The 13,460-nt window shown below is 40.4% G+C and overlaps 1 protein-coding gene across 3 annotated transcripts in view; it reads right to left on the reverse strand.

The window, feature by feature from the left end:
- Positions 1-7,091: 7,091 nt before the first annotated feature.
- SORT1 (sortilin 1) overlaps positions 7,092-13,460 on the reverse strand; it is a 62,827-nt gene continuing 56,458 nt past the window's right edge. For all 3 annotated transcript variants that reach the window (XM_072137372.1, XM_072137373.1, XM_072137374.1), the window contains 3 exons: positions 12,767-12,879; positions 11,007-11,127; positions 7,092-9,099 (listed from right to left, as the gene is read on the reverse strand). In XM_072137372.1, coding sequence (XP_071993473.1) covers positions 9,085-9,099; positions 11,007-11,127; positions 12,767-12,879 — 249 coding nt within the window. In that variant the 3' untranslated portion in view covers positions 7,092-9,084. The remainder of the gene's footprint in view (positions 9,100-11,006; positions 11,128-12,766; positions 12,880-13,460) is intronic.

Below are 13,460 nucleotides of genomic sequence, written 5' to 3' on the forward strand. Positions count from 1 at the left end.
TACGAAGTGCAATTTGTTACGCAGAAAATAAGCCATAACACAGCTCTTTATGTGGAAAAATAAAAAAGTTATAGATTTTTGAAGGTGGGGAGTGAAAAATGGAAGTGAAAAAACTAAAAAAGGCCAAGTCGTTAAGGGGTTAAAGTTGAGGGTTGCATGGATTCCTTTCAGCATCAGCCGATTCTTGAGAATAACGTTCAAGAATCAGTGACAAAGTTGAAGTTACGCCAGGGATGGATATTTCAGCAAGACAATGATTCAAAACACAGCTCCAAATCTACCCAGGCAATCATGCAGAGGAATAATTATAATGTTCTGGAATGGCCATCCCAGTCCCCAGACCTGAATATTATTCAACTGTGGGATGATTTGAAGCGGGCTGTCCATCAAACTTAACTGAAATGGAATTGTTTTGTAAAGCGGAATGGTCAAAAATACCTTCATCCAGGAACTCATTAACCCCTTCACGCTCCGTGGCGGATATATCCGCCACGGAGTGCAGTGACTTAGCGCTCAGTGGCGGATATATCTGCCACGGCGCTTATGCCGGCTCGGCTCTGGATCAGAGCCGAACCGGCATCGGGAAACACGGGGTGCCGGCTGTAACTAATAGCCGGCACCCCAGTGTAACACCCGCGATCGGAGTTGTCTCCGATCGCGGGTGCTTAACCCGTTAAATGCCGCGGTCAGCGCGACCGCGGCATCTAACATGCATCTGGGGGGTCTTTCCCCCACGATCGGCCCCCCCGAACCGTTTTCGGGGGGCGCAGGTCGTTGCTATAGCAACTCTGGGGTCCGATCTGGACCCCAGAGTTACTTGCAAGAATTGCCAGTAAGATGGCGTCTGTGACGTCATCTTACTGGCACAGTGCCAGCCTATGCAAGTGTATAGGCTGACACTGATAATACTCTGCAATACATCAGTATTGCAGAATATTATCATGAAGAAGCAATCAGAAGATTGCTTGTTCATGTCCCATAGTATAAAAGTGAAAAAGTAAAAAAAAAAAAAGTTATTCAATAAAAAAATAAAGTCATAAATCACTAAAAATGCCCCAAACTCCCAAAACATATAAAGAGACATATAACTCAAAAAAAGTCTAAATCATAACACAAACCCCACATATATAGTATCACCGCGTCCGTAACAACCCGTAGAATAAAAGTAAATCATTATTGAACCCCCACGATAAACGCCGTAAAAAAAAACTGCTATAAACCCTCCCAAAATTATGATTTTTACCTTTTCAATCCCACAAAAAATGCTATAAAATGCGATCAAAAAACCATATGTACTCAGACATGATACTGGTGCAAAGTACAACATGTCCCGCAAAAAACAAGCCATCAACCAGCTCCGTAGCCAAAAAAGTAACAGTGTTATGCCACTTGGAAGACGGCAATACATAAATGATAGATTTTTCCCCACATTAGGGTTTTGTTTGACAAATTTAGTAAAACGTAAGAAAATATATTCATGTCTGGTATCCCCGTAATCGTATCAACCCATAGAATAAAGATAACATGATTATTAGTCTATACGGTGAACACCAAAAAAAAAAAAAGTAAAAAATCCAGTACAGAATTGATGCTTTTCTACTTCTGCCCTCAAAAAAAGTTCCTAAATTTTCAACAATAGGTGATACCAACCCCAAAATGGTAACAATGGAAAAAGCATCTCATCCCGCAAAAATAATGCCGTCACATGGCCCCAATAACGAAAAAGCGAAAATTTTATAGCCTTCAAAAGGGGCCAATGAGGAAACTAAAATCCTGGCAGCTGCAGCGCCCTCCTTCCCTTCTGCACCTCGCTGTGCCCCCATAAAACAAGTAACGGCCACATGTGGGGGGTCTTTGTACTCAGGAGAAATTGCAGAACAAATTGTATGGTGGGTTTTCTCTTTTTATATTTTGGAAATGTGTAAATTTTAGGGCTAAATGAACGTATAATGGAACAATTTGACCATTCTAAATTTCACCCCCATTTTGATTCAATTACTATGAAGATCTCAAGGGGTTAACAATCTTCGTAAAAGCTGTTCCTGATAGCTTGAGGGGTGCAGATTTGAAAATGGGTTGGTTATATAGGGGGTTTTGATGCTAAATATGTAAAATTTCATTCAAAACTGTATTTATCCCCAAAATAGTCAATTCTGAAAATCCGGAAAAGCGATATTCGATTTGTAGGCCGCGTGACATCAAAATAAATTATCCAGACATTTCAGAAATTATGAAAATGTAAAGTAGACAAATGGGAAATGTTATTCGGCAAGTTATTTAGGTGGTAAATCGATCTGCCTGAAAACGCAATGATTTAGAATTTCAAAAATTTTTCAAAAAATTTATCATATTTTCTTTTTTTTTGTAAATAAACGCAAAACTTATCTGCCAAAATTTACCACTAAAATGAAGTACAACATGTGGGGAAAAAACAATCTCAGAATCGTTTTGATAAGTAACAGTGTTCAAAAGTTATAACCATATAAAGCGAAGCAAGTCCGAATCCAAAAAATCGGGCTGAGCCTTAAGCTACAAAATGGCTGCGTCCTTAAGGGGTTAAAAGCTACAGGAAGCGACTAAAAGCAAAAGGCGGATCTACTAAACATTAATGTCACTTTTCTGTTGAGATCCCTATACCTTTGCACCTGTCAAATTTTTTTTAATTTTGCACATTTTCTGTTCGTACAATAAACCTAATTTCAATCCTGAAATATTACTGTGTCCATCAGTTATCAGATATATCAAACTGAAATAGCTGTTGCAAAAACCCAAATTTTGATAGCTAAAATGATTAAGATTAATAGGGGTGCCCAAACTTTTTCATATGACTGTATATGCTGTATGTATATGCAGGAATGGTGATATTCATCAGGGCTTCTGTGCCATGGCAATTTTAGTTTTATATTACATGACGGCAAGCTGTACGCATTTTACACTACATGGCGGCATGCTGTACGCATTTTATTCTACATGGCGACACGCTGTACGCATTTTACAATACATGGCGGCACGCTGTACGCATTTCATTCTACATGGCGGCACGCTGTACACATTTCATTCTACATGGCGGTACGCTACATATATGGGGGGGGGGTCTCTCTATGGCTAGCCTCAGGCAGCAGAAGACTTGGTTCACCCCTGGGGACCAGGAGACTTTCCCTCCTTCTTGACAGGGAATTTTGGTGGGCATCCCCAAGTATAGAAACAGGATACCACCTGTCCTGAAATCTTATTCTCAAATCATAGGCTGCGGACAGGTATTCAGAAAGATCCAAGAAGTTCCTCCTGACTCTGCGATACTGCCCATTTATAATGACATGCTTGAGTGGCCTAGGATGCAAACTCCTCCATTCCAGCAGACTGTTCGTACCCATGGACTTTCTGAAAATCTTGATTTTAAGCCCACCCTGTACCGATTTCTCCATCAACACATCGAGGAATGACATTTTGTTAGAGTGAATCTCTGACGTCAAAAAAAGTCCTATAGTATTGGTATTGAGGACTGTAACAAATTCCTTGAATAAATAAATTCTCCAAAGGATCAGGACATTGCAATGTATAACACTCCAACTGATCATTAACCCCTTAAGGACGGAGGGTTTTCCGGCTCATTTCTCACTCTCCAACTTCAAAAATCCATAACTTTTTCATTTTTACGTGTACAGACCTGTGTGAGGGCTTATTTTGTGCGTAACAAATTTTACTTTCCCGTAATGTTATTTATTTTAACATGCCGTGTACTGCGAAGCTGAAAAAAAATTCCAAATGTGGAAAAATTGAAAAAAAACCGCACGTGCGTCACGTTCTTGTGGGCTCAGTTTTTACGACTTTCACTCTTCGCTCCAAATAACATGCCTACTTTATTCTTTGGTTCGGTGCGATCGCGGTGATACCAAATTTATATAGGTTTTATTGTGTTTTAATACATTTTCAAAAATTAAACGAATGTGTACAAAAAAGAAAAAAAAATTTTTGCCATCTTCTGACGCTAATAACTTTTTCATACTTTGGCGCACGGAAATGTGTGAGGGGTCATTTTTTGCGAAATGAGGCGACGTTTTCATTGCTACCATTTTGAGGTCTGTGCGACATTTTGATCATTTTTTATTTCATTTTTTATGTTATGTAAAAAGGTGTAAAAGTCGCATTTCGGACATTTGGGCGCCATTTCCCGCCTCGGAGGTCACCGCCGGCCGTAACCGTTTTTATATTTTGATAGATCGGGCATTTTGGGACGCGGCGATACCTAATATGTCTGTGATTTTTACTGTTTGTTATGTTTTATATCCGTTCTAGGGAAAGGGGGGTGATTTGAACTTTTAATATTTTATTAATTTTTTTTATTTTTTAAACTTTTTTTTTTCACTATTTTTTAGACCATCTAGGGTACATTAACCCTAGATGGTCAGATCGCTCCTACCATATACTTCAATACTACAGTATTGCAATATATGGCGTTTTTGCAGGTCTTACATTACAATGAGCCACTGGCTCATTGTAACGAACCTGCATAAACCATGTAGCCTCGTGTCAAGAGAAGACCCGAGGCTACCATGGTAACCGATCGCCGCCCCCCGATGACGTTCGGGGGCGTGGCGATCGAAAAAAAGATGGCGGCGCCCGCGCGCCGCCGTCTTTTAAACGCCGCCCGCGACTTTGCGGGCGGCGTTTAGAGGGTTAATAGCCGCGATCGGTGCAAGCACCGACCGCGGTTATTAGCGGTGGGGGTTTTGTGCAAAATGCAAAAACCCCCACCTCTGTATGAAGAGGACTCAGCCCGTGAGCCCTCTTCATACATCCCTTATACCTCTGCGCCGTAGAGCTACGGCGCAGAGCGTTAAGGGGTTAAAGACCAGTTCTTTCTCCCCCCCAGCCCAGGACGAGGTTAACATATGCGGGAACACGAGTGCTCCCCATAGTAACCCCCTGAGCTGGTGGTAGAATTTGCCGTCAAAGGTAAAGGAGTAATGTTCCAGCACAAAGTGTATCAAACTGATGGTAAATTCGCTGTGTTTCTCAAGAGTACCCCTTGTACGCAAAAAGGATGCGACAGCATTGCAACCCACACCATGAGGTATGCAGTTATACAAGGCCTCCACATCCAGACTGGCCAGGTAAGTATCCCGGTCAACCTAGATCCCCCCGATCCTCTTCAAAAGCCTTCAACCCCTTAACGACCTGGCCCTTTTCTGTTTTTTCATTTGCATTTTTCACTCCCCACCTTCAAAAATCTAACACTCCTCTTTATATTTTTACATGTAAAGAGCTCTGTGAGGGCTTGTTTTTTGCATAAAAAAATTGCATTTCATAGTGACGGTATCTATTTTTTCACACCGTGTACTGGGAAGCAGTTTGAAAAAAAACCAAATGCAGTGAAAATGGTGAAAAAACGCATTGCAGCGTTTTCTTGTGGGCTTGAATTTTAGGTCTTTCACCAAATGACATGTCTACTTTATTCTTTGGGTTGGTGCGATTACGGGGATAAAAAAAAATTGTATAGGTTTTATAATGTTTTCATACATTTAAAAAAATTAAAACCTCCTGTACAAAATATTTTTTTTTTTATTTTGCCATCTTCTGGGGCCAATAACTTTTTCATACTTTGGTGTACGGAGCTATGGATAGTGTCATTTTTTGCGAATTTTGATGCCGTTTTCATTACTATAATTTTTGGGACTGTGCGACCTTTTGATCACTTTTTATTAATTTTTTTACATTTTTCAAAATGGCAAAAAAATGCCATTTTCGACTTTGGACGCTATTTTCCGTTACGGGGTTAAACATAGTGAAAAAACATTATCATATTTTAATAGATCGGGCATTTTCGGACGCGGCGATACCTAATGTGTTTATGATTTTTACTGTTTATTTATTTTTATATCAGTTCTAGGGAAAGGGGGGTGATTTGAATTTTTAGGTTTTTTTATTATAATTTTTTTTTTTTTTAACTTTTTTTTATTTTTACTTTTACTATTTTTCAGACTCCCTAGGGTACTCTAACCCTAGGTAGTCTGATCGATCCTATCATATACTGCCATACTACAGTATGGCAGTATATGTGGATTTTACTCCCCATGCATTACAATGTGCAATTAGCACATTGTAATGCATGGGTTAAAACGAGGTAGCCTCGGGTGTTCGGAACACCCGAGGTTACCATGGCGACGGATCGCCGCTCCCCGTGACGTCATCGGGGAGCAGCGATCCACGACAAGATGGCGGCGCCCATGCGGCGCCATCTCTTTGAAGCCGCCGGCAGCATTGCCGGCGGCGATCGCGGAGAAAACACCCGCGATCGGTGCTAGCACCGATCGCGGGTGTTACCGGTAAGCCTTTGCTGCAATATGCAGCAAAGACTTACCGGCTATGGAGAGGGCTCGGCCCGCGAGCCCTCTCCATGCACCGGGACCCGGCGCGCGCCGTACTAGTACGGCGCGCATCGGGAAGGGGTTAATCCTAGGTTGTCTGATTGATCTTACCATATACTGCCATACTACTGTATGGGGATTTTCCAACTCATTAATTACAATGTGCAAATCGCACATTGAAATTAAATGGTTAAAAAGGGAAGGGAAAAGGTTAAATGATTGCTAAAAATTCTATAATTTTTTTGTTCGAAATATTTTTTTCAAGTTTTATAAATAATTTCCACAAACCACATTTACAACTTTACCATTGCAGAATTTGGAAAAGTATTCTGTATCTAAATTGGTATGTCAAAACCAGAAGTGCGTCAAAAGTAACAGCAGAGGTGTAAATGCTTCCATTACATTCTCTCCCAGTAATTTTACTGCAGGATCTGTCCAACATACAAAGTACTGATCAAAATACCATTGTGTTAAAGGGCTTGGCAACGCAACATTCTGGAAAACCTTAAGAAGTCCGGTGCATACATCAAGACTTCTTTTCACATCACAGGTGGAGGTGCCGAAGTAACAATGCTATGAGCCACATTGTTTCTTTTCGACACCTCTGCCCCCACAGTGTTTTCCACAATAACTTTAAATCACCAATGCCTCTTAAACTACAGTGCTTCACTTTTGTTAAGCCTTGAAGCATATGAAGTGGAATTAATAGACGACAAGTAAAAGTGAAATAAAATGAAAATTTTATTGTATTTATTCTGCAATAAATTACCATGAAACTTTATGAACAAATTAGAAATATGTTTTATGTGCACAGGATAAAAAGTTTTAAAAATACCACCTTCAGCCCCACCCCAGTTGAGTTCAGTGCGCACTGCTATGTATTATTAACAAATTTATAAAGCTCCATTAATCCAGTGAAGGCCAAAAGAGTGCAGACATCACCCTTTCCCGTAAAGGGTGCCAACCACAAGTTATTAAACATTTATTTGTTACTGTTGGACTTCATGTGTGGACATGTTGTAGACAAAAGTTTCCATGAAAGAAAGCACTGGGTCCTAAAAGAGTTGTCCAGTTTCAGAAATAAATTGGGAGGATTTACAAGACCAACATACAGGGGGAGATTTATCAGAAGTGTCTGGGAGCAAAACTTCTAGTTGCTCATGACAACCAGAGCTCAAATTTCATTCTCTCACCAATAAATCTCCCCAGTTGAATCCCTCAATGCTGCACTACATGGTGCCCAATGTTGGTTAACGTGCACAAGTCAGCAGCACATGACATCAACATCTGCAGCCCAGTTGACTTGACCTCACTTATTCAGCAGGTAAATATTGTTTGTTTGTTTTTTGTTTCAGGTATAAAACAGGTGCAGGCAGTAAATAGAAAAAAAAACAAAGAATCCCTTTAATGATGAAAAAAAAAAATCATCCAATGCTCATCTTGAGTATTTATGTAAAATATTAAAAAATGGTATTTTATAAATATGCAATTATAATTTTAAATACTGGTAAAGAAGGGAGAAAGTTTCATTTCATTTATATATGTGTGCGTGTGTATGTTTTATGTACCAGCTTACTTTACTTGTTCTACCAAAACACTGGTTATACAGCTTATTCACAAGTGAAATCAGAGTTGAACTAAGTAGGATTTGAAGGGAACCGGTCACCATGAAAAGCAATCTGCATATGGCATGTAAAAGAGCAGGAGGAGCTGAGCAGTTTTATGGGAAAAGAATTATGATAACTTGTCACTTAAAAGCTTGGAGGTGGTTCCATCAGTGATTAACAGCCATCTTTATAAATACAGCCACACAGGTCCTCTCATCACTGACAAAAGCACCTGCTTAATTTCGCAACATAACAAAAAGCAAATATATAAAATCAATATATCTTCCCACAAGAGTATATTGACCATCTGCACAGCTTTCTTCTGTTCTATAACATGCTGCAAATTATAAGTGTTGTTCTGCTGGCACAATTTCATTCATACATTGGACTACTATGTAACTATTAACATCATCCAGCTTTTATAAGCATTGTGGCTTTTGTAGAAACCGAAATGGGAAGACGTTAACAAACATAACATGGTATATTTTGCAACAATTAGCACAGTAATTTACATAATTGGCTGTTCTGTAAAGTCACATGCTTACTTTTTAAGTGCTATATTTGTACATAGAACTCCTGACCACAAAAAGGGGCATTGCTTTCAACAAACAAAAAAATCTAAAAGAAAAAAAATAATTTATTCAAAAAAATGTAGGTGATCATTGATTAATGCCCCACAGTGCATATTTATCAGAACAGTTCATGTTTGTAAGAAAATAAAGGCTTTTATGTGACCTGAGCCAGAAATTAGTGCATTAAATATGTTGGAATAAAAGCAGCTGGATATTACCACACCATATACTATACAATTTTTTTTTCTTATCCACCAAATAACAGTTACAGAAGTATGTTGCAAAAGAGAAGGAAAAATAAGATATAATACACTGCTAAAGTCAAGGTAAGCCCAGAACTTTAGAACCCAAGCAAGTTCTACATTTCCCAGTATTTTACTGCGATTATTGTGCAGAACACAACTTCACTGACATCTGTTTACCCAGCAGTGGATGGAACATGGAGGATCCTTAATTTGTACTGTAACAGTAGAGTCAGTAAGCCTATTCAGGAATAACTGATTGGAAACATGTACATGGTACAATTATTTTTCAGCATCACTCCAAAAGATCCTAGAAAATAAGAAAAGAAAAAAAGGCAAATGTGACACTTCTCAAAACAGTCACTAGGATACAAAAATTAATGATCGGACAACATATACAGTGAGATTAAAGGAAATGTCCACATTCTCCAATACATAAAAGCTCTGAATAATAGAGGGAAAAAAGGTGCATGTGTTCTGAGAAATTATGGCTTAAAAAGTACCGTATATTCCGGCGTATAAGACGACCTGGTGTATAAGACGACCCCCCTACTTTCCTGTTTAAAATATAGAGTTTAAGATATATTCGCCGTATAAGACTACCCCTTTTCCAACGCATACAGTAGTATACAGCACAGCCCCCAGTAGTATACAGCACAGGCCCCAGTAGTATACAGCACAGGCCCCAGTAGTATACAGCACAGGCCCCAGTAGTATACAGCACAGGCCCCAGTAGTATACAGCACAGGCCCCAGTAGTATACAGCCCAGCCCAGCATTAAAAAAAAAATAAATAAACTTATATACTCACCCCGATGCTCCCCCGATGTCCGCGCCGTCTTCTTTCTTCTGCCGGGCGCCGCCATTGATCTTCCCCGGCAGGCGCCTAGTATGACGCGCCGCTGCTGACGTCATACTAGGCGCCGACTCGGGGAAAGACATGGCGGCGCCCAGCAGAAGAAAGAAGACGGCGCGGAAGACTGAAGACAGCACAGCGCGGACATCGGGGCCAACGGAGGGCGAGTATGCGCCCCGATGCCTTTTTGAGGCTGCCGGCAGCTTTTTGAGGCTGCCGGCAGCCATCGCTGTGCAAACACCCGCGATCGGTGCTAGCACCGATCGCGGGTGTTACCGGTAAGCCTTTGCTGCAACATGCAGCAAAGACTTACCGGCTATGGAGAGGGCTCAGCCCGTGAGCCCTCTCCATGCACCGGGACCCGCCGTATAAGACGATTACCGGCGTATAAGACGACCCCAGAGAAGACAGAAGATTTTTCTGTCTTCAAAAGTCGTCTTATACGCCGGTATATACGGTATTTAAAACTTTAACACATGTTTTTGTAATGTGCGTGTAAGTGTGGGCAGTACATTAGGCCATTTACCAAAATACATCCAATAAAAATTCTGCACTGTTTTCCTGTAATAAAATTTAATGTAAACCCCCCTGGTTCAGAAAAGTCTTTTACCTCATCAGCCACCATTCCGGTCTACAATATATGCACATAAATGTCATGTGATCTCTTACCGTCTGTTACAGGGGAACACTGTTCCTAACTGGACACCCTGCTCTATAATTACATATATTTCCTATAGGGTAAATGGATACCATATACACTAACCGCAGTCACTGATATTCTGTGGTGAGATGTCAGGGTGTAGGGAGGCCATTTGGTCATTAACATATCAAAAGGCTTTGAACAGGAAAAAGCCACCATGAACCAGGTGTGAGATTCTCTTTCTACACACACTGGGGTCTATCTTAGGGAGGAGTTATGGGGGTAGGCAGGAATATTCACCCCACAGGGATATTTAGGCTGGCGAAACCAGAAATCTTGCTCTTTTTTTGTTTCCTGGCGTGCTGGATAGAAAGAAAGCGGGATTCAAAAACGCACTTCTCAAATCGGACAACTTGTTTATTTCAAATGGACAACAATATAGGATGGAACGACATAAATGGTTGGACTATGGGTTTCGGGGCGAATTGCACCAGGTGAGGTCTGTATGCGATGCGAGAGATCAGAAGATCTATCCTTACGTATAGTTTGGGTGTAAAACCTGTAGGTCTGCATATTTATCCCTGAGCTCAGTAACTTCAAATATCTAGGCCTGATTAGTAGTAGTCCATGTGGAAGATCGTACAGACCTCAAATATAAAAAGGATTTTACATTGCATTTGAAAGGCTTAAAACAAAGCCCGCTTGAAAATGCCTCTTCTTACCTCATCAGAATCATCATGGTAACCATTTCTTCTGCCAGGTTCCCCAATGTTGGTATCCAGGCGTTCATCACCGTGTGTATCTGCATGCTGCCTCAGAACAGAATATCTGTGTACAAGGAACCTGCACAAGAAAAGAATTTCAACTTAAAACGTAATCAAAATTACATGAATTTACCCACTGAAGTAAAAGGACTTAAAGGACACCTGTCATCATGTCTCTATTATCAATTCTGTCACTACTACCTGTTGGAGCAGCTCACAAGGATTCCACAAGGAGCCTTTATCTAGTCAATTCATACATTAATCAAAAATATTTTCTTTATTATGTAAATGAGGCTGGGCACATGGAGAGAGAACATTACCCCTCCCCCTGCTCATGTCTGTGTGTAATGTATAGTAAAGCATTGCTAGTGCATGTGCTTTATCTTCTGCCTGATAGAGACACAGACATCAGCTACAGGTAGTGTATAGGAGTTGCAGGGGGCACCAGCACCTGGAGTGTCACATCATTATACAGGCTGTCAGTCAAGCACTGGGGCTGTGCCACACACTCATGAATAAGCTAGACCGCCAAATATGAACATGGCTCAATGGACCCATCTGAGGTCATTTGCATACAGCTTTAGGACCTGAATGTTTAAGTTTATAGGCATGTTGAGAGACAATGCAGGGGGATAGGGAAATAGTTTCTAAGGGCAGTTTATGAGAATATATTTAGCTATGGGTGGTTAATTTGTCCAACACGATCTCCAACATCAAAAACAGTGAATGTTTGTGCATTTTCTATTTTATTAGGCCAATTAATTGGTTATCATGTTCATGGCTCTATTGTATCCTGCCAAAAAATTAGCTGAGAGTTCTAGAGAATGCACCTGTTGATCTGAAAATATGTCACATGTTAAACCATTTGGCCAGGAATTATTTTTGCAGTGAAAACACCAGGCAAAAAGCAAATAGAATTGCAGGACAAGGGACAAAAAACAAACTGTGTGTGGCCCTGTGATCTGTGTTTTCATGGCAATGAACAGCTGATTGGTAAAAGAGTAGGGTGTCTGCCCCCCCCCCCCCCCACGACAAACCATTGATGGCCCATTATAAACACAGGCCGTAAATCTTGCCCAAATTGTAAAAAAAAATGAATAGAAGAAAGAGTAGTGCATAAAATAAACATGAATCCGAACAACTGTAAGCCACATACACACGTTACACTTTTTTTCTTTTTGGAAGGTGGAGGGGCTCAGCTCTATCATATATGCGTTTCAACTTGATAATGAGTACCCAGTGTTTTGCATTGTTTACATGTCATTAATGATCGCATGGGTTTCAGTTGAAACATTTGTGCAATAAGACCAAGCCCCTCCCTGATCTATCTGAACTGCGTTTTGAAATGCGGAATGAGTAAAGTGCTTTTACAGCCTCGGTTTGCACTTGAGTAGGGCTAGTGAAATTGGTATTTCTATGCTGTGGTGGTTGTGAGGCATGTGAACCTCTCTACATACACTTTCATGGAGGTTACAAGAATAGTCAAACTATCCTCAGGAACCCCATAAAAGTTATTGATGAAAGCTACACATACATGACCATCCCTAGGATTCATAGAAATTTCTCAAACAGGGGCCACACTCAAACATTCCTTATGTATCTTGTGCATACACTATAAAAGGTCTGAATATGTATTTAATGGGTGTATTCACTGTTATGACTATTCGGGCATCACACCTATGTACATATTTAAGAGATTTATCATGACATGCTCTTACCTTCCGCCACAAACATATTTCTTTATAATCATGATTGCCGCAGCTACAGCAACTAGAAGCACCACTACTACAGATAGGATCAGTGGGACTGAGGAGCTTGTTGGCTTGTTCTCCTAGAAAAATAAATAAGAAAAGGCAGTCAGTACTCCTTGGTCCATTCATTTTAAAATGGAAATTTAATGAGAAGTCTTATAGCAAAAAGGTCAATAACTGTCAATGTAGCAATATTGTGTGCTTTGTTAAGCATTTTTAACCCCTCAAAATTGATGCCATGTCCCAGAGGCTGCGTTGAGACCATGCATTTTGAAACGCATTGCAAATCAATCAGGATGCGTTCACAAGTAGCGTTTTGAAGCACAGAATCACAATCACAAATATTTCAGTTGAAACTTCTCTAGCCCCTACCTGCAGCCTTTGAATTGGGCTTTTCAAACATTGGGTGTGAACACCAAATGAATACCCGATTTGCCTCAAATGCAAACGTTTGTTAAAGGACAGCTGTCATCAGCAGCTCACAAGGATCCATCCCAGCCTTTATCTAGACAATTTATCCATTAATCATTATAAAATAATCTTTTATTTATTATGTAAATGAGGCTGCTCACATGGTCAGAGGCAGTGATGTCACAGCTGTTAAACCTCTCCTCTCCTCCCCCTGCTCATGTCTGTGTGTAATGTATAGTAAAGCATTGCT

The sequence above is a fragment of the Engystomops pustulosus genome, chromosome 2, assembly GCF_040894005.1.
Source record: "Engystomops pustulosus chromosome 2, aEngPut4.maternal, whole genome shotgun sequence".
In the NCBI taxonomy this organism is placed as follows: domain Eukaryota; kingdom Metazoa; phylum Chordata; class Amphibia; order Anura; family Leptodactylidae; genus Engystomops; species Engystomops pustulosus.